Source organism: Myotis myotis, unplaced genomic scaffold (assembly GCF_014108235.1).
Source record: "Myotis myotis isolate mMyoMyo1 unplaced genomic scaffold, mMyoMyo1.p scaffold_m19_p_34, whole genome shotgun sequence".
NCBI classification, from domain to species: Eukaryota; Metazoa; Chordata; class Mammalia; order Chiroptera; family Vespertilionidae; genus Myotis; species Myotis myotis.
In genome coordinates, this window is record NW_023416340.1 from 2,183,105 (window position 1) to 2,206,767 (window position 23,663).

At 62.9% G+C, this 23,663-nt stretch overlaps 3 protein-coding genes and 1 long non-coding RNA gene across 11 annotated transcripts; 3 read left to right on the forward strand and 1 right to left on the reverse strand.

The window, feature by feature from the left end:
- Positions 1-55: 55 nt before the first annotated feature.
- Positions 56-7,109, forward strand: DMWD (DM1 locus, WD repeat containing). Its single transcript, XM_036302914.1, is given in 7 exon segments — positions 56-533; positions 1,693-1,749; positions 1,751-1,876; positions 4,124-4,394; positions 4,397-5,391; positions 6,184-6,255; positions 6,554-7,109. Coding segments are annotated over 7 exon segments (2,010 nt in total). The 5' UTR covers positions 56-92; the 3' UTR covers positions 6,602-7,109.
- A 1,585-nt stretch (positions 7,110-8,694) lies between these two features.
- DMPK (DM1 protein kinase) lies at positions 8,695-18,451 on the forward strand. 7 transcript variants are annotated; one of them, XM_036302867.1, is made up of 15 exons: positions 8,695-8,885; positions 11,066-11,157; positions 11,385-11,468; positions 11,560-11,655; positions 12,096-12,244; positions 12,475-12,568; positions 12,813-13,019; positions 13,101-13,364; positions 13,916-14,001; positions 15,490-15,601; positions 16,311-16,468; positions 16,557-16,654; positions 16,818-16,864; positions 17,148-17,237; positions 17,572-18,451. In XM_036302867.1, the coding sequence occupies exons 1-15, from the start codon at positions 8,726-8,728 to the stop codon at positions 17,722-17,724; spliced, it is 1,890 nt and encodes a 629-aa protein (XP_036158760.1). In that variant the 5' UTR covers positions 8,695-8,725; the 3' UTR covers positions 17,725-18,451. The 7 variants fall into 7 exon arrangements, with proteins under 7 accessions (XP_036158760.1, XP_036158759.1, XP_036158763.1 ...); XM_036302866.1 differs by having other exon boundaries at positions 17,152-17,237; XM_036302870.1 differs by having other exon boundaries at positions 13,101-13,349.
- On the reverse strand, positions 8,884-12,684 carry LOC118652776. Of its 2 annotated transcripts, none has more exons than XR_004966698.1 (3): positions 12,441-12,684; positions 11,813-11,929; positions 8,884-11,672 (listed from the first exon to the last, which is right to left on the reverse strand). It is a non-coding gene; the product is annotated as an uncharacterized LOC118652776 (long non-coding RNA). The 2 variants fall into 2 exon arrangements; XR_004966697.1 differs by having other exon boundaries at positions 11,813-11,947.
- An 830-nt stretch (positions 18,452-19,281) lies between the features above and the next one.
- On the forward strand, positions 19,282-23,395 carry SIX5 (SIX homeobox 5). The gene is made up of 3 exons (XM_036302865.1): positions 19,282-20,129; positions 21,013-21,812; positions 22,094-23,395. Exons 1-3 carry the CDS (start codon positions 19,330-19,332, stop codon positions 22,711-22,713), a joined length of 2,220 nt encoding a protein of 739 aa, XP_036158758.1. The 5' UTR covers positions 19,282-19,329; the 3' UTR covers positions 22,714-23,395.
- Positions 23,396-23,663: the final 268 nt, after the last annotated feature.

The following is a 23,663-nucleotide window of genomic DNA, read 5'->3' on the forward strand; positions in this document are numbered from 1 at the left end:
CCCACCTCTTCCGGCGCGGGCCCGCGGCTTCCGGCAGGGGGCCCGGCGGCGGGCTGCGGGCGGGCAGCGGCGGGCCCGGGGGGGCGCCCAAGATGGCGGCGGGCGGAGCGGAGGGCGGCTCGGGCCCGGGCGCCTCCATGGGGGACTGCGCGGAGATCAAGTCGCAGTTCCGCACCCGCCAGGGTTTCTACAAGCTGCTCCCCGGAGACGGCGCCGCTCGCAGGTCGGGCCCGGCTTCCGCCCAGACCCCGGCGCCGCCCCAGCCGCCGCAGCCCCCGCCGGGCCCTGCCTCCACCTCCGGCCCCGGCGCCGCGGGCCCCGCGTCGTCCCCGCCACCCGCAGGCTCCGGGCCCGGGCCCGCGCTGCCCGCGGTGCGCCTCAGCCTCGTTCGCCTCGGAGAGCCGGACACCGCCGGCACCGGGGAGCCACCCGCCACGCCCGCGGGCCTGGGGGCCGGAGGAGACCGCGTCTGCTTCAACCTGGGCCGCGAGCTCTATTTCTACCCGGGCTGCTGCCGCCGCGGGAGCCAACGGGTGAGCGGCCTGCGTCCCGGGCGGCCGGGGTGCTGAGCGGGTGGGGGTCCCTAGGGGGCCCGGAGATCGGCATCTGGGTGTGATGGACGTCCCTGGGGGAAAGGGTTCTGGGGGTGATGCATCATCCTAAGGCGATGGAGGCCTCCCGGTGCCGGGCAGCCTGGAGGGGATGGGAAGCCTTGGGGCCCTGTGGGATCCCCGTTATGGGGGGTGGGGTGGGGCGGAGGGGAGATATGGGGATGGTGAGGATGTTGGAGGTGATGGAGAATCCGAGGTGATGTAGACCCTCGGGGTTCTGGGCGGCAGGCATTCTGCAGGTGACGGGAACCCAGAGGTGGTGCAGAACCCAGGGGCATTGCAGTCTGTGGAGGTGTTAGGAGGAGGGGGGTCTCCAGACCTGGGCAGCCAAAGGTCAGGATTCCGGAAGTGATGGGGGCTGAGAGGTTATAGGGATCCCAGAGGAAATTACGGTTCTGGAGGAAATGAGGATCTCTGAGCTGATGGGAGAGCTGGAGGCGATGAAGCCCAGAGGGTACATCCCCAGGTGTGATGGGGTCTCTGCAGTGATCTAGGGGCCAGAGGGGATGAGACCCCTGGAGCTTACGGTGGTCCCCAGGAGGGATGGGGGTCCTGAGCGTCCAGAGGGTGTGAAGGTACCATGAGGTTTAATGGTCCTTGAACTGTTGTAGGGACTCCTGAGATGAGTTTTAGAGGCCTGGGGATTTGGGTGACCCTGAGTTGGTGGGGGGTTTGGGGGCAGGGGATTGGGATATTGTGTTGCTAAGACCCAGAGGAGATGGCTGAGGTTATGAGGTAGGACTGGAAAGGAATCAGAGCTCAGGGACTATGGGGACCCCGAACCCTAATGCTGTGAGTAAGGGTGTCCCTGAAGTTGGAAGGGTCCAACTTTGGGGAGGCACTGTGGTCTTCTGCCCTGGGTGCGGGGGGTCCTTCCCGTCTTTTCTTTTCTCTATTCTGTATGAAATTTGGGTCCCTCTTCCTGTCGGTGGTTGCTCCCTCCCTCCGCACTCACCCATCTACCTGCCCACTTCCCTCGGGGGGTTAACCTTGCTTCCGATTAGTGGTTTTCTCCAACCTCAACACCCTCTTCCTTCCTCAGTGGTAGAAGCCATTAACTCCTTTTCTCCCATCGCTTAAGTCCATCGACCTCAACAAGCCCATTGGCAAGCGGATCTATAAGGGCACCCAGCCCACCCTGCCGGGACTTCAACCGGTTCACTGCCGCCACGGAGCCCGCCTCCCTGCTGGTGGGGCTCCCAGGCGGCTGGGTGCAGCGCCTGGACCTCATCAAGAAGGACACCAGCGAGCTATTCAATGAAGAGGTGACTGTGGAGCCCCAGGTGGCCCCTTCCCTGCTCTCCCTCCCAACCCCACACATACTGTTTGCCATTAAACTGTGGCTCACTGGGGAGCAGTGTAGGCCGGAGAGGGACAGGATGAGGGAGAAAGGGGGGTGGACTGACAGCTACGTGGGATGGGTGACAGACAGCAGCCAGTGTGATAGCTAATAATGACACCAGCGCCTACTGTGCCCAGGCCCTGTGCTTTGTTAGTCATACGCTGAATACATTACTCGTGGAGTTTTGTTTGTTTGTTTGTTTTTAAATATTTTTATTGATTTCAGAGAGGAAAGGAGAGGGAGAGATAGAAACATAATGATGAGAGAGAACCATTGATCAGCTGCCTCCTGTACACCCCCCACTGGGGATCGAGCCCGCAACCCAGGCATGTGCCCTTGACCAGAATCGAACCCGGGACCCTTCAGTCCGCAGGCCAACGCTCTGTCCACTGAGCCAAACCAGCCAGGGCACTCCTGGAGTTTTCATCAACCAATGGGTTAGGGATTGAGAGGCCCATTTTGCAGATTAGAGAACTGAGGCTAGTCAGTTTGGACTGGTTTTAAGTCAGAGCCGTTGGTCTTTAAATTCTGGGCCCTGTGGGCATTGGATTCAAATCCTTGCTGTACCACACTGACTCACCGTGTGGCTTTGGGAAGGTGACAGTGCCTCCCGGCACCTCCGGTTTCCTGCTCTGCAAAATGGGGCTTTCATCTCTACCTCACAGGACTGTTGTAAAATCATGCATGGAGATGGCTTAGTCCTGGGCAGTCTTGGCACAAGAGGAAATGCCGGCGAGCAGCCTTATCTGTGGGCACTCGTGCCCTGTGCGTCTGTTCAGAAGCAGGGTTCCATCTGCATAGAATTGCATGAATGGCAGAAGGGAGTGCGTGGAACAGTGAATGGAATAAAAAGGCGCCAGCTCACTCGTTCACAGAATAGTTACGGAGCATTGTTCAGGGCCAGGCGTGTTCTCAGCACTGGGGAGGGCTCATCTCGGTGAACAAAACAGAGGGCCCGCCTCTGTGGAGCTTTCATCTAGCAGGGCAGGCAGTTACCCAGCACGTGGAGCGGGCGGTTCGCCACAGGTGCTGGGTGCTGCGGGGAGAAGTCAGGCGAGGAAGGGGCGTGCGGGTGCGAGGTGAGGTGGGGTAGTGGTCAGGGAGGGCCTCACTGGGAGGGTGACATTGAAATGAAGACGTGAAGGAGGCAAGAAGAAGGAACCGGGGGAGGACATTCTGAGTAGAGGGAGGCGGGGACAGAGCCCCGCGGCAGGACCTGGTCGCAGCAGTTGGGGGGGGGGGGGGCGCTCCCGGAAGTCAGTGGAGGGGCCGGGTCCTGTAGGGGCTGGAAGGCTGTGGAAAGCTGGGCTTCAGAGCCTCTCCCCTGGGCTCAGCTGAGCCGTATAGCACAGAAGTGCTTTGACCTGGTTGTTTTCTCAATTCTCCCAAGAATGAGAAGCAACTTGGATACGGAGAAAAGAAATTCCTTCCATTCGGTGGATGCCTAAGGGCGTCAGGGCTTAGTTCTCTCTGAACCCCTGGTTGAGAAAGGCTGCCCTGGGGTTCAGAGTGGGGGGCGCAGGCGCTGACTCACACTAATGGCAGCTCTCGGGCAGCAGTGTGGGGAACGGACACGGGCAGTGGTGGCCTAGTGGCCAGTGAGGCCCTCCAGGGTTGATGGTGGCTGGCACCGGGGTGGTTGGGGCTCGGGGTGAGCAGAGGTCAGGCTCTGCCTGTTATTGAAGATTGGATGTGAGTTGTGAGGAGAAAAGGAGCAAAGATGAGCTGCAGGCAGGATGGGGTTGCCATTCATGCGTCTAGGAAATACTTGCCAGGCACCCGTGTGTGCACAGCTCTGCGCTGGGGCTGGGGCGGGGAGCCGCACAGCTCCTTAGGGGAGCCGCACAGCTCCTTAGGGGAGCCGATGGCCTGTGGGTCAGGTTATTGCCCTGAGCCCAACATGGAAAGACAGTGGGGGCATTAGACGGAAGACAGTTCCCTGGGAGGCAGGACTGTCCCCTTGCCACAAATGGGACATTGAGGCTCATGGAGCTCTGTGGCCGCCGCAAAAGCAGCCCTTCTGCGTGCCCATGACCGCCCTTTCCCTAGAGGGGGGCTCTTCTCCCAGGGGGCCTGGGCCACGTCTGATGGCCTCCTGGGGAACCAGGTTGGGAAGGAGGTCAGTCAGGGTCTGATGGCCTTCTCCCCACCCCATCATCTCTCCTGGCAGCGGCTGATCGACAAGACCAAGGTGACATACCTGAAGTGGCTGCCTGAGTCGGAGAGCCTGTTTCTGGCATCACACGCCAGCGGCCGCCTGTACCTGTACAATGTCAGCCACCCCTGTGCGTCGCCCCCCCACCCCCCACCCCCGCCCCAGTACAGCCTGCTGCAGCGGGGGGAGGGCTTCGCCGTCCACGCTGCCAAGAGCAGGGCACCCCGCAACTCGCTGGCCAAGTGGGCGGTGGGCGAGGGGCCCCCCCATGAGTTTGCCTTCTCGCCCGTGGCAGCCAGGACGGCTGCCTGCGCGTCTTTCACTTTGACTCCATGCTCCTGCGGGGGCTCATGAAGAGCTGCTTTGGGGGCTCACTCTGCGTGTGCTGGAGCCCCGATGGGCGCTATGTTGTGACGGGCGGTGAAGAGGACCCGGTCACCGTGTGGACCTTCACCGAGGGCCGCGTGGTGGCCCGCGGCCATGGCCACAAGTCTTGGGTCAATGCTGTGGCCTTCGACCCCTACACCACAAGGGCCGAGGAGGCGGCAGCAGCCAGTGGAGATGCAGGACGGAGTGTCGAGGAGGAGGAGGAGGAGGAGACCGAGGTGGCCGGCCCCGGCTCGAATGGGGGAGACCCACTCTCCCCAATGCCCAAGGCCGGCTCCATCACTTACCACTTCGGCTCGGCTGGCCAGGACACGCAGTTTTGCCTGTGGGACCTCACCCAAGACGTGCTTTACCCACACCCACCCCTGGCCCGCACCCGCACGCTCCCCAGCACGCCTAGCACCACGCCGCCTGCTGCCAGCAGCTCTCGGGATGGCGAGCCCGGCCCCGGGTCCCTGCCCCGCTCACTGTCCCGCTCCAACAGCCTCCCACACCCAGCGGGCAGTGGCAAGGCGGGTGGCCCGGGCACAGGGACGGAGCCGGGCACTCCGTTCAGCATCGGCCGCTTCGCCACGCTCACGCTGCAGGAACGGAGGGACCGGGGGGCGGAGAAGGAGCACAAGCGCTACCACAGCCTGGGCAACATCAGCCGGGGGGGCGGGGGGGGCAGCAGCGGGGACAAGCCCAGCGGCCCTGTTCCCCACAGCCGTCTGGACCCGGCCAAGGTGCTGGGTACGGCGTTGTGCCCACGCATCCACGAGGTGCCCCTGCTCGAGCCCCTGGTGTGCAAGAAGATCGCCCAGGAGCGGCTGACGGTCCTCCTGTTCCTGGAGGACTGCATCATCACCGCCTGCCAGGAGGGCCTCATCTGCACCTGGGCCCGGCCGGGCAAGGCGGTGAGTCCGGCCTGCCCGGGACCTGGGACGCGGGGAGGCAGGTTTGGGGAGAGCAGTTGGTCATCATCACAGCCTCTAGCCCGTAGGGTGCGGGGCAGCCGTGCCATCTTAGTGTCTCAGAGCAGGCCCTGCCACATCTCACGGCAGGTCTAGAACCCTGGGCAGCAGTCCGCACGGTCAGGTAGGAGCGCGGGGCGTGGTAGGGACCATGGCCGGCTACCAGAGGGCAGCCCCTGGCCCAGCACAGCCAGGTCTTGCCACTTGTTCCTTGAAGCCAGATCCGTATTTCTGTGGAAAATGTGATTTTTAAATGATGAGACTGGATACTGCGGGTCAAGTTCTGTGGGCAAGACTGAGCCTTGGGCTCGCCCTCCAGCCTGGCCCTGGCGTAGGAGCCCGGTGCTGGGGGCACAGACGGGATTACCAGGCTCCGGCCCAGTCCTGCACGTCTTCCTGTGTGACTTCAGCCAAGTCCCGGCCCCTCTCACCTCTTAGGACGGGGAGGCTTGAAGACGGGCAGCAGGCGGCTGATGTGCCCGCCCTGGGGGGGCATGGGGCTCGGGGTGGAGCACAGGCCTGGCGCCTGTTTCCTTGGAGCTGTGGACTCTGATGTCTCAGCTGCTCGGTCTGGGCTTGGCGCCCAGCATGTCGCATCTGAGGGCCGTGGCTTGGTTCCTTGGGAGGTTTTGGGATCATAGCGCCCTGCATCCCTAGAACTCAGAGCCTCATAGGTGAGGTGTTGGGATTTGGGGAGTCTTGTGAGTCCTGAAAGAGACCCCTCTACCTCCCTAGTTCACAGACGAGACCGAGGCCCAGACAGGGGAAGGAAGTTGGCCCAGGTCACCCAGCAAGTCAGTGGTAGAGGTAGGACTGTCCCTGAGTTCTTCCCCCCCCAGAATCTCAGGCACCCCCCCCCCAGAAGGGGACCCCAGTTTTCCCTTCTCCCCCACCTCCACCCCTACCCCATCCTCTGCTCAGGATCACCTGAGGACTTCAATTATTGCCTGAAAGTGCTGCCTGCTGGGACGGGGAAGCTAGTTGAGATGGAAGTTCCAGAACCTAGAGCAGCATCCTGGGTGGGGGGTGTCCAGTGGACTGAGGGCAAGGCCGGGTGGGGGGACCTCAGATGTTCTCTAACCCCTGCTGTCTCCCCTCTTCCCAGGGCATCTCCTCCCAACCAGGCAACTCCCCGAGCGGCACAGTGGTGTGAGGCCCTGGATGCTGGGTTCCCTGACCCGCCTCGCCTCCCAGCCATCACCCTTCCGCTGACCTCACGGATCAACCTGATAACAAGACTAAGCATGACGGATGGACTGCTCTGGTGCTCTGCCATGCACAAATCTGGGGGGCAGAGAGTCCCCCCAGACTGGCCTAGACCCTGGGGGGATGTAGTGGCTCATGTGGACTCGGCCTTGTCCCCACCTACTGCCAGGTACAATGACCCTTTCCGCTGAAACATCAGTGTTAGCCTCATCCCTGTCCCCAGCATGTGACTGGTCCTGGGGCGGGAGAGGGAGAAACTCCCCACCCATGAGCCCCAGCTCCACAGTGTGCCCCTCAGTCTGGGCAGGGCAGGGGCGGCCTGCCCCCGCCGGCCCAAACCCCGTCTCCCCTGCTGGTGTTCGTGCTTTTGAAAAGTGTTAAGTTATGGAAGCCCCTTAGGGCCCTTCTGTCCCCAGCACCTCTTATTTATACTAAAGTTCCCTGTTTTCACAGCGTCTCTGATCCCTTCCTCGCGGTGTGGCGGGAGTGTGTGTGCTTTCACTGCGTTTCCGCTTTTTTTTTTTTTTTTAGATAAAGTTTATTTAGAAAGTTACAGAGCCCTGGCCAGGTGGCTCGCTTGGTTGAGCACCCAGTGCACTGAAAGGTTGCTGGTCTCATCCGGGTCAGGGCATGGGGTGGGGAAGATGGAGCACATAGCAACCGATCAGTGTTTCCCTCCCTCTCTAAGCTTGTGCTCCAGTGAAGGTTAGAAAAAAAAAAAAGGTAGTAGAACCGAGCCACCTGGGCTGCATGGGCTCAGGAAACATTACAGAGGCCACAGGAGGGCCCTTCGAGCTTAGGGACGGAAGCACTTGGAGATGGGATCGGACTGGGTGTGCGCTGGGGAGAGCGCGGGCCCATCAGTCCGCTCTGACGGGCGAGCGGGAGCAGCCAGGCCCTGCCTCCTCCCGCCCTTTTAATGGGAAAAACTGAAGGAGGGAGGAGGGATGTGCTTAGGGCACCAACCAGCGGTGAGCAGGACCCCTTGGATGGAGGAGCGTCTCCCCCTAAACCCTGGAGGGAAGAGAACCACCAGGGCCCCTCCCGGAGTCCTCGGTGGGAGTTTGCAGCGTTGCATGGCTCAAAAATGCCCAAACCTAAGTCCATGTTACAGGGTCTTCCCAAATGGGGTCTCCCCAGGCAGCTCCAAAGGCCCCGAGCGAGTGCCCGTGAGCACAGGGCTTGGCCTCCTGCTGCCTCCGGCCGGCTTGCCCAGCCCAGCCCAGCCCAGCTGCCCGGGAGACCGGTGTCCTCCGGGAGGACTGCGCCCTGGAAAGGACAACAGATCCCTCCTGGCTGGCTCTCCTGCTCCCCCCCCAAGTGTTTGTTTCTAATCTTGGCCTGGGCAGGAATGTGGCTGCATGCCGGGCCCAAGGAGCTATTTTGGGGGCTCCTCTGCCTCCCCCAGTCTTTGGCCAGTGTCACCCCTGGTCTTGGCTCCTGAGGGCCTCCCTTCCCAATTCTCTCACCACCCCTTCCCCACCTCCTGCCAAAAAAAAAGAGTGTAAAGCAGGAGGCCTGAGGGCTAAATTTAAACTGCCCCAAAGTCCAACTCCCGGCTGAGTCACCCACAAAGCTGTCCTGGCCTCCTGCCCCCCTTCCCAGGCCTCCCCCCTTTCTCCCCCCCCCCCCCCCCCCCAACTCCAGGGCTTGGGCGGAGTGTTCCAGGTCACTGGCCCTTAATTGGCCCCCTCTGGGGAATGGGAGGGCTCATCTTGGGCCGTCACACCTGTTGCTTTAGCTTTCCTCTGTACTCCGCCTTTTATTGGGGGGCGGGGTATGGAATGGTTGAGATTCTCTACCCCCCAGTCTCACACTGAAGCATTCTGGGGGGGCCTGGCTTGTGAGGGGTTAAGGCTGGTAGGCGGGAGGGGGCTGGTCAAGGGGTGGGGAGAAGAGGAGGAGGCCTTTGCAGCCTGCAGAGAGAAGTGGCCAGAGGCCCAGGGGACAACCAGGGACAGGCGGACATGCAGCCAGGGCCTTGGGGCCTGAACAGGGGCTGCCAGGCCCCGTGACGAGAGGACCCCGAGCCCCTGGCCCGGGGAGGGGGCCATGGTGCTGCCTGCCCGACATGTCAGCCGAGGTGCGGCTGAGGCGGCTCCAGCAGCTGGTGCTGGACCCCGGCTTCCTGGGGCTGGAGCCCCTGCTCGACCTTCTCCTGGGCGTCCACCAGGAGCTGGGTGCCTCCGACCTGGCCCAGGACAAGTATGTGGCCGACTTCTTGCAGTGGGGTGAGTACCTGCCTGCATGCCCCCTCCCCACTGGGAGGTGGGGGTAGGGCAGAGGCAGGGAATGGGATTGGGCGTCGGAGGCTCTTGGAGGGCAGGGCAGACATGGGGAGAGCTTCCTATTCAGGGGCCCAGAGCTGGGGCCTGGGTCTTGGGGTGACATGCCCCTACCCCTGTGCCACTCTTGCTGGGCAGAGTGGGGTCAGCAGAGGCCAGGGCAACCATGACTCAGAACCATGACTTGGGAGCCGTGGTGGGCTGGGCTGGGATCAGCCCCCCATGGCCCCCTGCACCCCTACCCCCCAGTCCAGGCCTAGGGACATGCTGGGACTCCTGTCTCTTAGGTGCCCGCACACACCCTATGGCCTCCCCCTGGTTCCCAGAGCAAGGGGCTCGCACAGAGACAGGATGGGGCAGCTGCCAGGGGCGCGGTCCATGGGCAGGTGTTAGGCGCCAGCCTCTCCGGCTGCCCCAACAGGTGCCCAGGCACTGACAGGCTCAGTGACTCAGGCAGGCCCTAGGGGACAACCAGCTCCAGACAGAAGCCTCCCTGTCCCCCGTCTACCCCCAGGAGGAGGAACCGCCCATCCATTTTGGTTCCTTTGAGTCTGCAGGGTCAGCCTTCACTCCAGCTCCACAGACCCGTTCATTCTCCTTCATGGCCTCCGTCCTCCGCTTCTCCCACAAAGCCCCTTCCTGCCAAGTCCTCCCCAGAAATAGGTCCAGTCCTCCAGAGGGACGATGCTTGAACCGCCGCCTCCTGCCTCGCCGGTCCCCACCCTCTCCTGGCCGGACTCGGGCTCACTGGGGCGCCTGTGACAGCCTGCCGTCTGTCCCTCCACGGCCTGTCCCTCCACGGCTTGCTCTGGGTCCTTAGGCTCCTCTGTCCCTGGGTTTCCTCTTCCTGCCTTCTCCCGCCCCTTCTTTCCTTGTGTCCATCTCCTCGGAACCCAGGCCCTGCTCCTCTCCTGCCTCCCAATTCGCAGATGGGAAGGTGGAGGTCAGGGGCCAGGCCACTCAGTCTCTCAAGAATCTTACCCCCACGCCCCCTAGCCCCTTAGCAACTCTCGTAGACTCCTTTTTGCAGGGGATGAAGTTTGACCTGCGGGGTAAACTGAGACCTGCGGTGGGGGCAGGGGTCCGGCTCTCCTGGGAGGAGCACTCCTTTTGTGGCCCGAGCAGTATCCTGCGGGCCCCTCCCCTGCGGGCTTGGCGGGGGAGGGGGCCTGGGTTCCCACTGCCTTAAAAGGGCTCAATGTCTTGGCTCTCTCCTCCCTCCCCAATCCTGGGCCCTCGCTGGTTCTTCCCTGCTGGCCCACTCTCCCCGAACCCCATCTGGACGCCTCTCTCCCCTCCATAACCACTGTATCTCCCCTCATTCCTACTCACCCCCATCCTCTCTCCACCCTACCCGAGGTCTCCAGTGGCTTCCACCCCTGGGGGTCTAGGCCTCCCTCTCCCAAGTCCCTGAGTCTCCTGCCTCCACCCCGCCTCAGTCCCCACTCCCCCCCTCTATTCCCAAACTGCCCTGTTAGCATTCCTAGCTGTAGGACCTTGGGCAAAGGAGTTCACCTGTCGGAGCCTTGAGTTCCCGTCTGTAACTAGGGGAGAACAGAGCGCTGCTCCCGGATTGCAAGGACTGAGAAAACATTTGAACTGGGCCTGGAGCCCTGGATGCGGGTCGACCATGGCCTTGTCCCCTCTTCAGCTCCTTCTCCCGGCCCCACCCCCCAAGTCACTGTTTCCCTAAGTGTGGTCCAAGAGCCTAGAGGGACTGGGTAAAGCTGCATGTTCGGACCCTTTCCCATCACCCCAATTGGGGGTGGGGGCCCAGGGAGCTAGAACTGGGCTGATCCTCCCTGTTCCGGGGCCTCCTTTCTGCAGACTCGTGTCCCCGTACCCCACCCCTGCTCCCACAGGAGCCCTGACCCCATGCCTCGTCCCAAAAAGGGGTTCCCAGGCCTCCCACTTCTGTAGGAGGGCAGTTTTGCATCCCCAAAACCTCACCCAGTGCTTATGTGGGGAAGCCTTTGGGAAGCCAACAGTCTTAAAGGGCAGGCAAAGAGAGGGGGAGGTTGAGAGTGAGGATCAGCGAGGGGAGACTGAGGCACAGTGTGTGGGAATCCCTCCTCGTCTCCACTGTCAGTCCCGGTGACCCTCGGTTCTCACCGCCCCGCCCCCAGTGGAGCCCATCGCGGCGAGGCTTAAGGAGGCCCGGCTGCAGAGGGAGGACTTCGAGATCCTGAAGGTGATCGGACGCGGGGCGTTCAGCGAGGTGAGCCCTGCGCCACAGCCGGAGCCGGCCTTGCCCTGCCTTAGGCAGGTCCCGGGACTGGGGGCGGGGCCTTAGAAATTGATGAATGAGTTTAGAGCCTAAAACCAGCAGGGGCGGGGCTTAAGACCGATGGGCGTGGCGCGGTGGGCGGGGTCTCGGTGGAGTCCTGCCTGGGCGGTGGGTGTTCCTCCCCGCCGCCACCCCAGCCCCCGCGTGTCGGCCTCCAGGTCGCGGTCGTGAAGATGAAGCAGACGGGCCAGGTGTACGCCATGAAGATCATGAACAAGTGGGATATGCTGAAGAGAGGCGAGGTGAGGCCCGTGCCGGCTGTGCTGGGCGCGGGGGAGTCTCCCCGCAACCCCCAGCCCCCCAACCGCTTCAGCGCCTCCCGCTGCCCCGCAGGTGTCGTGCTTCCGCGAAGAGAGGGATGTGCTGGTGAACGGGGACCGGCGCTGGATCACGCAGCTGCACTTCGCCTTCCAGGACGAGAACTACCTGGTGAGTCCACCCCAAGGCTGTCAATCAAGGAGGCGGGCAGGGAGCGGTTTTAGGGTGGGGAGCCCTGTGGTAGGAATCGGCTTCCTTTCCCGGGATGGCGGGCGTTCGCAGGCTGATTCTGGGGGCTCTATAAAGCTGCGCCTTGGGGGGACCTTACCTGGAATGGGAGAGCTCTGCGGAGTCTGAGCGGGGGGTCTGGGGAGCTGTGCACTCTGGGCACCAGGAGGCCTCTGGGTCCTCTTCTCGGGGGGAGTGGATCTCTGCCTAGTGACATCTGGCAGAATTGGGGGTTCTGGGTGGGGGAGGGGGTCTCTGATTTGGCCTGGAAGACCTCTGGGGCTCCCTTGGGGCTGCTGCTGCGGGATCTCTGGGAGTCTTTGTCCAGGGCTATCAGCCCGGTCACCCCGGGGCTTACTGACCCCGCGACACGCCCCCTCCAGTACCTGGTCATGGAGTACTACGTGGGCGGGGACCTGCTGACGCTGCTGAGCAAGTTTGGGGAGCGGATCCCGGCCGAGATGGCGCGCTTCTACCTGGCGGAGATTGTCATGGCCATAGACTCGGTGCACCGGCTGGGCTATGTGCACAGGTGGGCGCCTCAGGGGCGGAGGCGGGGGGGAGAACCTGGACAAATGGTGGAGCCCGGGGGGGGGGGGCAGCGCCTGGAGAGGGACCTGGAGACAGAGCCTGAGGGCGAGGCCTGGAGGCCTGGGAGCTGGAGAGTCTACTCTAGTCCCTAAGAGAACGGGGCCTGAGCCTGGTGAGAGGGTGGGAGGGAGGCTCACCTGCCCCCTCCGCTCCCACCTCCCCGCTGGGCAGGGACATCAAACCCGACAACATCCTGCTCGACCGCTGCGGCCACATCCGCTTGGCCGACTTCGGTTCCTGCCTCAAGCTGCGGGCTGACGGAATGGTGAGCGGTGCGCCCGCCGGTGCCACCAGTGAGGGCTGGGGTGGGGGCGGATGCGGTGCGGGGCGGGCTGACGCGCGTTGGCAGAGCCAGGCCTGGAGTTGGGGGGCGAAGGAGGAGGAGGCGACTCGGGCTCAGAGTTAGGACAGGCAGGGGGCGGGGCCGGGGCGCTGGGCGGGGCTAGAAGGAGGCGGGGTCAGGGCTCAGGGGGGCGGGGCTGAGCCCAGCTCCGATTCTGTTGACTCAGGTTCGGTCGCTGGTGGCTGTGGGCACCCCCGACTACTTGTCCCCCGAGATCTTGCAGGCCGTGGGCGGCGGGCCGGGGCCGGGCAGCTACGGCCCCGAGTGTGACTGGTGGGCCCTGGGCGTGTTCGCCTATGAAATGTTCTACGGGCAGACGCCCTTCTACGCCGACTCCACGGCTGAGACCTACGGCAAGATCGTGCACTACAAGGTGAGCGGAGCCCCGGGAGCCCCGACCCCTCTGCGCCTGCTCCCAGGCTGACAGCCCCGCTCTCCCGCGCCCTCGGAGCAGGAGCACCTTTCCCTACCGCTGGCGGATGCAGGGGTCCCCGAGGAGGCCCGCGACCTCATCCAGCGGCTGCTGTGTCCCCCGGAGACGCGGCTGGGCCGGAATGGAGCAGGCGATTTCCAGAAGCATCCTTTCTTCTTCGGCCTCGATTGGGATGGTCTCCGAGACAGCGTGCCTCCGTTTACTCCGGATTTTGAGGGTGCCACCGACACGTGCAACTTCGATGTGGTGGAAGATGGGCTCACTGCCATGGTGAGCGGGGGCGGGGTAGGTACCTGCGACCCCTTCTCCATTCAGTTCGGGCAACGACAGTGCCCACCTCCTGGGGGCCTGACATCATTTCTTCCCATGAACTGCTCTGTGCCTGTCCAGGGCTGGGAGCCCAGCGGTGGCCTAGACTCGCAGTCCAATGGGGGACACAGACTTGTCCCCAGACGATGACACCCCAGAGCAATCAGGGCTGGGGTGAAGGAGGACAGGGGTAGGGCCTCCTGGAGAAGGGCCCTATCGGAGCCAAGGTAGAAGGCAGGAAAGCACCATAGAAACATCTCCCTCCCTGAGGCCGCCTCCCTCTCGAGTTACACAAGCTGTCTTGGCGCTCAGTCAGCCTGGTGCCCTGTGCTGGGCACTGCCCTGGTCCCGCAGCCACTTCCGTTTGGAGAAGTAGATACTGATACTGTGGCGAGCACCTTGAGGGAAACAGGACACCATGAATGACGGAGGGACACTTTATAGGCCCTAAGGAAGGGTGGGTTTGGGGGGAAATTTGAGACGTAAGGGGTGAGGGGCCAGCCTCCTGTCTGATTCTCTTGTATTAGGAGACGCTGTCAGACATGCGGGAAGGCATGCCGCTGGGGGTCCACCTGCCTTTTGTGGGCTACTCCTACTCCTGCATGGCCCTCAGGTAAGAGCTGCCCCTGTGTGGCTTGTGCGGAGCAGGCTGGGGGTGCAGGAGGCTGTCAGGGTGACAGTATCCGGGCCCATCAGCGCCCAGTAGAATTGCTGGATCAGTCTTGGAACTTTACTGACTTGGGACCAAGGGCTCTTAGGAACCCAGAGCTGTAGGGCCTTAAATCTCAGACCACAGTACTTTGAAATGTTAAGATTCGATTGTAAAACCTCAGAGTCACTTTTAGATTTCTAGTACAGAGTAACGGGACCTCAGAATCCTAGAAAGCAAAATGTTTAGAATTTTAAAACATTTCTTAAAACAACACAAATTCAATGAATCACTCACATAAAGCCTTTTTAAAACATTAATTCCAGCCCTTGCCGGGTGGCTCAGTTGGTTAGTGCTGCCCCGATATACCTAGGTTGTGGGTTCAATCCCTGGTCAGTGCTCATACAAGAATCAACCGCTAGGGGACTGTCTAGGGCGGGGGGGGGGGGGGGGGAGAGAAATGGACACATATGTAATACCCTTTGTAATACTTTAAGCAATAAAAAAAAAAAAAAAGAATCAACCAATGACAGCATAAATAAGTGGAACAACAAATCAATATTTCTCTCTCTTTCTTCGCTCTAAAATCAATCAAAAAAAAAAAATAAAACAGGAACCCCACTAATAATACATTGCTTGGCATTAGTGAATTATAATATGTGGATAAGAAAAAGGAAGTCCATCATCAGCAATGGCCCCTGGCTCATGGGTACACACACATTTTTAACCCCGAGAACCTGCTGCATTCCAGCCTATTTTGTTACTGACAATGTATTACCAACACCATTGGTTATGAATGAACTACAAGCTGATCCTGACCCGCTGTGTATACTCTCCTTATTGGGCAGGGCAGGGCTCAGTTAGCCTGTCCCCGGCCCTAAGCCAGGCCGCATGAAGCACAGGCTGGTCCAGGTGCGTGTGCCGATGGTTAGGTCCCTGAACACAGTTCCACGCGGGGCTGCTGGACTGGGAGGAACACCTGCTTTTACTGCCACTTAGTATGTAGGGAGCGTCTGTGTCCCGCCCAGTAGCTGGGCGTGGGGCGTGTGCTGATGTCTAGAGTCACGGTCTTGGGATCCACACACAGTCCTAAGACTCTACCTTTGGAGGTGGGCAGTGTTCCACTCAGTGGGTCGCCTCACTGTCCTGAGGGCCCTAAGGAGAGGGGTCTGCAAAGGGCACCTGGAGAGGGAGGAGATGAGTGGGCCCTAGGACATGGGTGTTGTTCCCCGAGTTCCCACAGAAGGTGCAGAGGGCAGCTCCCAGGGGCCTGAGGCCATGCAAAGGGCAGCCTTTTTCCTTTCCAAGAGGAAGACCTGTCACACCAATTTAGCAACTTGTTCCCTTCACTCTGCCCCCCTCCTCAAACCGCGGGTCTTTGGATCTAGCTGCCCCATGACCAGAGGTTAGGGAGTCCTGGCTCTCTCCCCCTCGCCCTCTCCCTCTCCCCAGGGACGATGAGGTCCAGGGCCCCATGCCCATGGAACTGGAGGCCGAGCCGTTGCCTGAGCCACCTGTGCAAGTGCCCAGCCTGGAGCCCAGGGTGCCCCCACCAGAGGAAAAGGTGAGTTGTTGGAGGAAAGGCACAGATTTCCAGGGTAGCGCGTGCCATGGAGCACTAAGGCCTCTGAGAGCTGACTCAGAGACGGAAAATGTGTTACTTCCGTCAGAGACGACCAGAGGGCACTGAGTGTGTGTGCTGGGGACTCTCTGGGCAGGGGAAGCCCTGCAGAAGGAGGGGACCACCCATGGGAAGGAAAGTGCCCACTGGTTAGCAAAGGCCCTGAGGTGGGAACCAGCTGGTTTGTTCGTGACCCTGAAAGGAGGGTATTGAAGCTGAACTGTTCCAGCGGAAGGGGGGTGAAGAGTGAGGGGAGGGAGGCTGCAGAGGTCAAACCAAACCAAACCAAACCAAACCAAACCAAACCAAACCAAACCGGGCCTTCTGGTGCAGCAGGCCTTCTCCTGCCGGCCCTGAGGAGATAGAGAAGTTTTGAGCAAGGCTGCACCGTGGTCAAGTTGAGTTAGTGTTTTAGGGACAACCCTTTGGTTCCTGTAAGGAGGTGGATGGAAGTGGAGCCCATGAAAGGCTGGAGACCAGGGTGGGAGGTGGGTTAGGGAAGGAGGGTGCCTGGATCACTGCAGGAACTGTGGGGATTCCAGAAAGATCTAGAAATGTAGAAGGCAAGAGAGGATCCCAGGCCTGGAACCTATGCCCAAGTCCTGAGTGCCCCAGGAGCCACGGCAGCCCTAAGCCCAGTCCCTATGTGCAGGCTGAAGTGGCAGTTCCAGTGGCAATCCCAGCGGATGTGGCAGAGGCCGAGGTGACCTTGCAGGAGCTCCAGGAGGCCCTGGAGGAAGAGATGCTTACGCGGGAGAGCCTGAGCAGGGAGCTGGAGGCCATCCGCACGGCCAACCAGAACTTCGCCAGGTCGGGGTCAGGGCACAGGGGCCTGTCGCTACCTTTAGCAGCCTCTCCCAGAGACCCCAAAGGGCTCACGGTCCTTACCTCCCCTCAGTCAACTCCGCGAGGCTGATGCCAGGAACCGAGACCTAGAGGCGCACATCCAGCAGCTGCAAGAGCGGATGGAGGGGCTGCAGGCGCAGGGAGCTGCCGGTGAGTCCCTCATCCACCTCCTTCCCCTAGGGCACCAGGGGAGGGGGGCTCGCCAGCGTGTGTGGACACCTGGGGGAGGGAGAGTGGCCCAGGCTGAGGCACACCGCGCCACTGTCCTCCTCCGTCACTGCACGCACCCTACACCTCTCTCTTCTCCTTCCAGCTGTCACGGGGGTCCCCAGTCCCCGGGCCACGGATCCACCTTCCCATGTAAGACCCCTCTTTTTCCCCTGCGTCAAGCCTGCTGCCCCCTCTTTGCAGACCCTGTCCCCATCTCCCCGTCCAGATTTAGGGCTCACCTACTCCTTTAGGGTTCCAGGCAACAGAACCTTCCATTCAGCCCCATAGCCACCAGATCTCCCACGGTTCAGGCTTCTCGCCAAATCCCGTCCGGGAGCTCCCTCGATCCCCTCCCCGACCTCGGTCCCCTGTCTCTCGCCCCCCACCGAGGCGGCCGGGCTCCGATTGGGTCACCTGTCCCTTCTCTCTCCAGCTAGATGGCCCCCCGGCCGTGGCTCTGGGCCAGTGCCCGCTGGTGGGGCCAGGCCCCATGCACCGCCGCCACCTGCTGCTCCCTGCCAGGGTACGTCCGGCTGCTTCCACCCACCCGCCCGCCCGCCGCGGCGTCCCCCGCCGCCTCCACGAGCCCCAAGCCGCCTGTGCTTAGCTGCTCCTCTATGAGGCTGGGCTTCTGCGGGAGGGAGGGTGCTTTGGCAGCCAATCAACGCAGCCGCTAGAAGAGCAGCCAATGACGAGTTCAGACAAGACTAGAGGCTTGCAAGCCGACCAACCACAGCTGCCCGAGTTGTTGGGGGCGGGAAGAGCGAGGACCCATCTATGAGCGGGGGCGGGGCGAGTCCCAGCAACCAATCAAGTACCCATTTACACCGGTGCTGATCCCGCCCTCTCCTCCGCAGGTCCCTAAGCCTGGCCTATCGGAGGCGCGTCCCCTGCTCCTGTTCGCCGCTGCTCTGGCTGGTACCGCCGCCCTGGGCTGCACTGGGTTGGTGGCCTGCGCAGGCCATCCCGCCCGGGTCCGGCGCCGCCCAGGAGCCGTCTTCGTCCCCTGAACTTTAGAGCCCCGGCCCGTCCTCCACTCGGGCCCCGCTGGAGGGTTGGGTGACGCGCGCTCGGCCCAGAAGCCACTCACATCGCCTCCCGGCTCACACCGCTCCAATGTGCGCCTCCACCCCAGCTGCAGCCTTGTGATCCGGCCCGCCCCCTGGCGGCCGGGGAGGGAGGAGCCGGGCCCGAGGCCGGAGCGCGGGTCTAACTGGAGGCCTGTAACCCGAAGTGGTGCTGTGGGTGGAACGCGGACCACTTCCTCCAGCCTGGCTGAGGCCGCGACGTGGATCGGCACACTGCGATCGAGAGAAGGCAGCAGAGCCAGAGCTCAGCCATCTGTTTTTCACCCTCCACGCACCCCACCCACATCGGCTCGAAAACCACCAATCCTTGTGCATGAAGCCCTGCTCGCTCGTTCTCTGCGAGAGAATGTCTAGCGCGAGCCCCGCTGTTTTCGGGAACCGTTCGCTTGTATTAGCCCCGCTTTTTCGGGGCCTCCCGCACCCTCCTCACGTGCGCTGCTCTCGGAGCCTCTGCCGGCTCCTCCCGCCTCGGCGGTTTGGGTATTTATTGACCTGTCCCCCGACCAGCTGAAGGCTCCAGGACCCTAGCACCCTAATCCACGTTTTGGATGCACTGAAACCCCGACCTTCCTCGGTATTTATTGTCTCTCCCCACCTAGGAACCCCACCCCCGACCCTTGTGAATAAAAGGCTCCCTTGTCTGCCCCAAGCTCTGAACTCCGCGGTGTCTGCTGTTTGCGTTGCGGGAAAGAGGTTGCTCGGTGGGCCAATCAGAAGGCGAGCGGAAGTGGCCAATGGCCTGCCGGGGACTAGCCGAGGCGGACGAATCAGAAACGTGGGTGGACGTTCGGGGGCGTGGCCTCAGAACTTAACCAATAGGAAGAGGCAAACGGGCAACCCACCCTCAAGACACCGCCCGATGTCCAGCTGCGGCCCAGCTGTGCCACCGGCTCGCGGGGAAGAAGTGGGCAGCACCCACCGCGCGCGCGTCCATCCTCCTCCTACTGCGCCTGCGCGGGCCACGCGCATCCGTTCCAAGGACTTAACGCTCCAGAAAAGTTACAGCAAACTTTCTAGCTAGCCTGTTTCGCCCGCCCCTTCTCCGTGCCAGACCCGCCCCCCTGTGGAGCCGGGAATTCCGAGGGGCGGAGCGCAGGCCGAGATGGGGAGTGTGGGGGCATTCAGAGGACCCTGGAGACGAAGGCGTGCAGAAGCTCAGTCTTGGGGCGGAGGTGGCTTCGCGCCCTTAGCCCTCCCGGACGGCCCGTTACCTTCTCCGTTGTCCCGATGGGAAACTGAGGCCCTGAGCAAGAGGCACACGCGGGGGGAGGCAAAAAGAGCGGCCTGAGGCGGAGGGAAAACAAAGGGAGAATCACGGACAGACGAGGAGGGGAACGGGCACACACAGACATTGGGAGACCCAATCGGGGCGCTGGGCCAGGCACTGGGGGATTCGCAGGGTCGACAGGGGGAGAAGATCGGGAAGCGCGAACGGGGGGGCGGAGTGGGGGGACGGGCGGGGGAGGGGGCTGGGGAAAGCCCGAGGGAGGAGGAGAAGGAGGGAGGAACTTTCCAAAGTTGCAAAACATGGCTACCTTGCCTGCTGAGCCGAACGCGGGGCCGGCTGCAGGGGGGGAGGCGGTGGCCGCGGCGGCGACCGAAGAGGAGGAGGAGGAAGCGCGCCAGCTCCTGCAGACACTGCAGGCGGCCGAGGGTGAGGCGGCGGCGGCGGCCGGGGCCGGGGCGGGCGAAGCGGCGGCAGGAGCGGAGGGCCCGGGGTCCCCGGGCGTTCCCGGGTCGCCCCTCGAGGCCGCTGCCGAGCCGCCTACGGGCCTCCGCTTCTCGCCGGAGCAGGTGGCGTGCGTCTGCGAGGCGCTGCTACAGGCGGGCCACGCCGGCCGCTTGAGCCGCTTCCTGGGAGCACTGCCCCCGGCCGAGCGCCTACGTGGCAGCGACCCGGTGCTGCGCGCTCGGGCCTTGGTGGCCTTCCAGCGGGGCGAGTACGCCGAGCTCTACCGGCTGCTCGAGAGCCGCCCCTTCCCCGCTGCCCACCACGCCTTCCTGCAGGACCTCTACCTGCGCGCGCGCTACCACGAGGCCGAGCGGGCCCGGGGCCGCGCGCTGGGCGCAGTGGACAAGTACCGTCTGCGGAAGAAGTTCCCGCTGCCCAAGACCATCTGGGACGGCGAGGAGACCGTCTACTGCTTCAAGGAGCGCTCCCGCGCCGCGCTCAAGGCCTGCTACCGCGGCAACCGCTACCCCACGCCCGACGAGAAGCGCCGCCTGGCCACGCTGACCGGCCTCTCGCTCACGCAGGTCAGCAACTGGTTCAAGAACCGGCGACAGCGCGACCGGACCGGGGTCGGTGGCGGCGCGCCCTGCAAGAGGTGAGGGGACCCGGGCGGCGCAAGTCCGGCTTTCCCGGGAACGTGCCACCCACCAGCCCCCTCTCCCGAGCCCGCTGCCGGAGCCCGCGCCAAGTCCGCAGATGCCTCCCGCTCACACCCTCCGGCGCCCGCCAGGCGTGAGGAATAGTGAGGATGCCACGGGCACACGTCCCGGCCCTCTCCCCAACATCGCTGCTTCTCTCGCGGAGGCTGGGCGACCTCTTTCCTCCGCTCCACTCAGGACCCCATCCTAGATCCCCATCCGTGTGGGTGGCTAGACTGGGGAGACAGGGAGAAAAGGGGGCTACGGGGAAAGAGGGAGGGGCCTTTGTTCCCGCACCCGGCGTCGGGGCTTCTTTCTGGCCGCTGCGCTGCCCGGTCCTTCCCCGCCCCCGCCCCCCCTCGGGGCCCAAACGGCGTGGTCCGTCGTCTGTCTTTGTTGTGAAACGTGAACCTTCCCCAGCTCCGGTTTCCCTGTAACCCAAGCCCTTCCCCTCCCACCCAGCACGCCAGCCTCTCCCGCCCTTCCCTGACGCCCTGGGAGGGCACCGGGAACTGAGCTGGCCGCCACCTCCCGGCTCTCCGCCGCCTCCAGGCTGCTTTCAGCCCGACCCGAGACCGGGAGCCTGGATGCCCCGGCCTCCTCACTCTGGCTTGGGACAGCTTCAGCTTTTATGCAGTGATGTCCACGCAGGGCTTGCAGAGGGTCCTTAGGTGGTCTGAGAGAGGAGGCTTCATACTCCCCCGCCCGCATCCCCCCGTTGTCCCCAAAAGTTTGGGCCGGGGAAAGAGGGGGAGGCTCCTGCAGCTCTGTGCAGGAAGCTGGCTGGCCAGTGGGGAAACAGCATTCAGGGCCACAACTCACAATCCTTTCTCTGAACAGCGAGTCTGATGGGAACCCCACTACTGAGGATGAGTCCAGCCGCAGTCCTGAGGACCTGGAGAGGGGGGTGGCTCCAGCGGCCACGGAGGCCCCTGCCCAGGGCTCCATATTCCTGGCGGGGGCCGCCCCTCCTGCGCCATGCCCTGCCTCTTCCTCCATCCTGGTGAACGGGAGTTTCCTGGCTGCCAGCAGCTCACCAGCGGTGCTTCTCAATGGGAGCCCTGTCATCATCAACAGCCTGGCCCTGGGTGAAGCCTCCAGCCTGGGCCCCCTGCTGCTCACAGGGGGTGGGGGCGCCCCACCACCACAGCCTAGTCCCCCGGGGCCCAGCGAGGGCAAGACCTCCTTGGTCCTGGACCCTCAGACCGGGGAGGTTCGACTGGAGGAGGCTCAGCCTGAGGCCCCAGAGACCAAGCCCCAGGTGGCTGCTCTGGGAACACCTGGAGAGGAGGTGCCAGTGCCTCTGCCCCAAGTGGTGCCTGGGCCCCCGCCGGCTGCTGCCTTTCCTCTGCCCCCAGGACCCGTGGCTTCTGTGGCTGCTCCACAAGTGGTGCCCCTTTCCCCACCCCCTGGGTACCCTGCAGGCCTGGGCCCCACCTCCCCGCTATTGAATCTGCCCCAGGTGGTGCCCACCTCACAGGTGGTGACTCTACCACAAGCTGTGGGGCCACTGCAGCTATTGGCAGCTGGGCCAGGCAGCCCCGTGAAGGTGGCAGCTACCGCGGGCCCTACTAATGTGCACCTGATAAACTCCGGGGTGGGCGTGACCGCCCTGCAGCTGCCTCCGGCCACTGCCCCAGGTACCCCCTTCTGCCTCCGTCCAGCCTGGGTGGGGGTAGTTATCAGGGAGGGAGAGTGCTGTTGGTGGGCTTGGGTCGGGGGTAGCTTATCCCTGCTATGTCCCAGAACCCCCCTGTGCCGGGTTGTGCGGAGGCTCAAACCACCCAGACTTAGTCCCGCTCTGAGGGGGGTGGGTTTGCCTCTGGCTAATCTTCCTCTTGCCTCCCAGCAGCTTAACTGCCACCTCTGCTCCCAGCCAGCAGCCCCCTCTAACCCTGTGCCCTGACGTCTCTCCCCACAGGAAACTTCCTCCTGGCCAACCCCGTGTCTGGCAGCCCCATCGTGACAGGTGTGGCCGTGCAGCAGGGCAAGATCATCCTCACGGCCACCTTCCCCACCAGCATGCTGGTCTCCCAGGTCCTGCCGCCTGCCCCCAGCCTGGCCCTGCCCCTGAAGCCAGACACGGCCATCTCGGTGCCCGAAGGAGCCCTTCCTGTGGCCCCCAGCCCTACTCTCCCAGAGGCCCACGCCCTCGGCGCACTTTCTGCCCAGCAGCTGTCACAGCCACCACCTGCCCCTGCCGCCACCATTGCTGCCAGCCTGCCCTTCTCCCCAGACTCCTCCTGCCTCCTGGCTGGCTTCCCTGCGCCCCCACCTGAGGGCCTCATGCTGTCACCTGCAGCCGTGCCCATCTGGCCATCGGGACTGGAACTGAGCACAGGCACAGAGGGGCTGCTAGAAGCGGAGAAGGGGCTGGGGACCCAGGCCCCTCACACTGTGCTGAGGCTTCCAGACCCTGACCCTGAGGGGCTGCTCCTGGGGGCCACAGCAGGGGGCGAGGTGGAGGAGGGGCTGGAAGCTGAGACCAAGGTCCTGACCCAGCTACAGTCAGTGCCTGTGGAAGAGCCCTTGGAACTGTGACCCCACCAGGCCTCATCGCCTCTCCTGACAATGGTGCTTGAGATCCAGGACAGCTGGGAGAAGGGAACCTTTCAGAAACAGTTGTTGATCTGAGGATTCCACATACACTACACCCTGCCCCCGGCTGCTTAACCTCCAAGCCCTGGATGTGCGGGGCTCACCCCTGTCCAAGGGCACCGTCCCTCTGGATGGGAAGCCTCCTCTGTTACAGCCCTCTCCTTATTCTGCCCCATATACATGGGGAGATCTGGGGGGTCCTGACTTGGGGGCTCTGCCCCCCTTGACCTGGTACGAGCTGTGAGCTGAAAACCCTGCAAAATGGCTGGACATCCAACCCCCTTGAGCCCTCTCCCTATCACTCCCTAAAACACTATTAATAGCTCCATTGACCTCCAGAGTTCTCAGAACTGCTTGGAATCTGAGGGTGGAGCAGTCCTATGCCCAGGGACTGACAGCCTCCCAGCTGGGCTCTTCCAGCTGCAACACAATGCAGGTGTGGGGAGGCCTGGGCGAGGATTCCCCTCTGACAGCCCTCATTATCACGTCCAGCCCCAGACCAAAGATCCCCTCACCCGAGGGGCAACCTTGACCCCCGTGTCTAGTTTGTATCCTAAATCTTTATTTTTCTAGGACATGTTATGCCTACATTTCAGTTAAAATAAAGTTAACAGGATAACTAAAAGCTTCAGGAGTGTGGGTTACTTTCCAAACAACTTTCCTAAAGAAAAGCTGAACCACACGAAGCCCAATGTGAGATTCTGGCTTTCTGCTCCCAGCACCCTGAGGGGCTGGGGTGGAAACCATGTTTGTGGTGCAGAGAGTGTGATTTCTTTCAAAAGGCAGGGGACCCTGGGCCCCCAGATCCAGGTGGAAGGAGCACCCCCAGGGCTGCGGGAGCAGGCGACCAAGGCAGCCTGCCCAGTCTCCCTTGCTGGTAACAAGGGTTCCAC

Bases quoted from the DNA above. Each gene is read 5' to 3' on its own strand.
- DMPK (XM_036302866.1), top strand. From the start codon at position 8,726: ATGTCAGCCGAGGTGCGGCTGAGGCGGCTCCAGCAGCTGGTGCTGGAC. The intron at 12,245-12,474 runs GTGGGCGCCTCA...CCCGCTGGGCAG, and splicing joins CGGCTGGGCTATGTGCACAG to GGACATCAAACCCGACAACA. The intron at 16,865-17,151 runs GTAAGACCCCTC...CTCTCCAGCTAG, and splicing joins CCACGGATCCACCTTCCCAT to ATGGCCCCCCGGCCGTGGCT.
- SIX5 (XM_036302865.1), top strand. From the start codon at position 19,330: ATGGCTACCTTGCCTGCTGAGCCGAACGCGGGGCCGGCTGCAGGGGGG. The intron at 20,130-21,012 runs GTGAGGGGACCC...TTCTCTGAACAG, and splicing joins GGCGGCGCGCCCTGCAAGAG to CGAGTCTGATGGGAACCCCA. The intron at 21,813-22,093 runs GTACCCCCTTCT...CTCTCCCCACAG, and splicing joins GCCTCCGGCCACTGCCCCAG to GAAACTTCCTCCTGGCCAAC.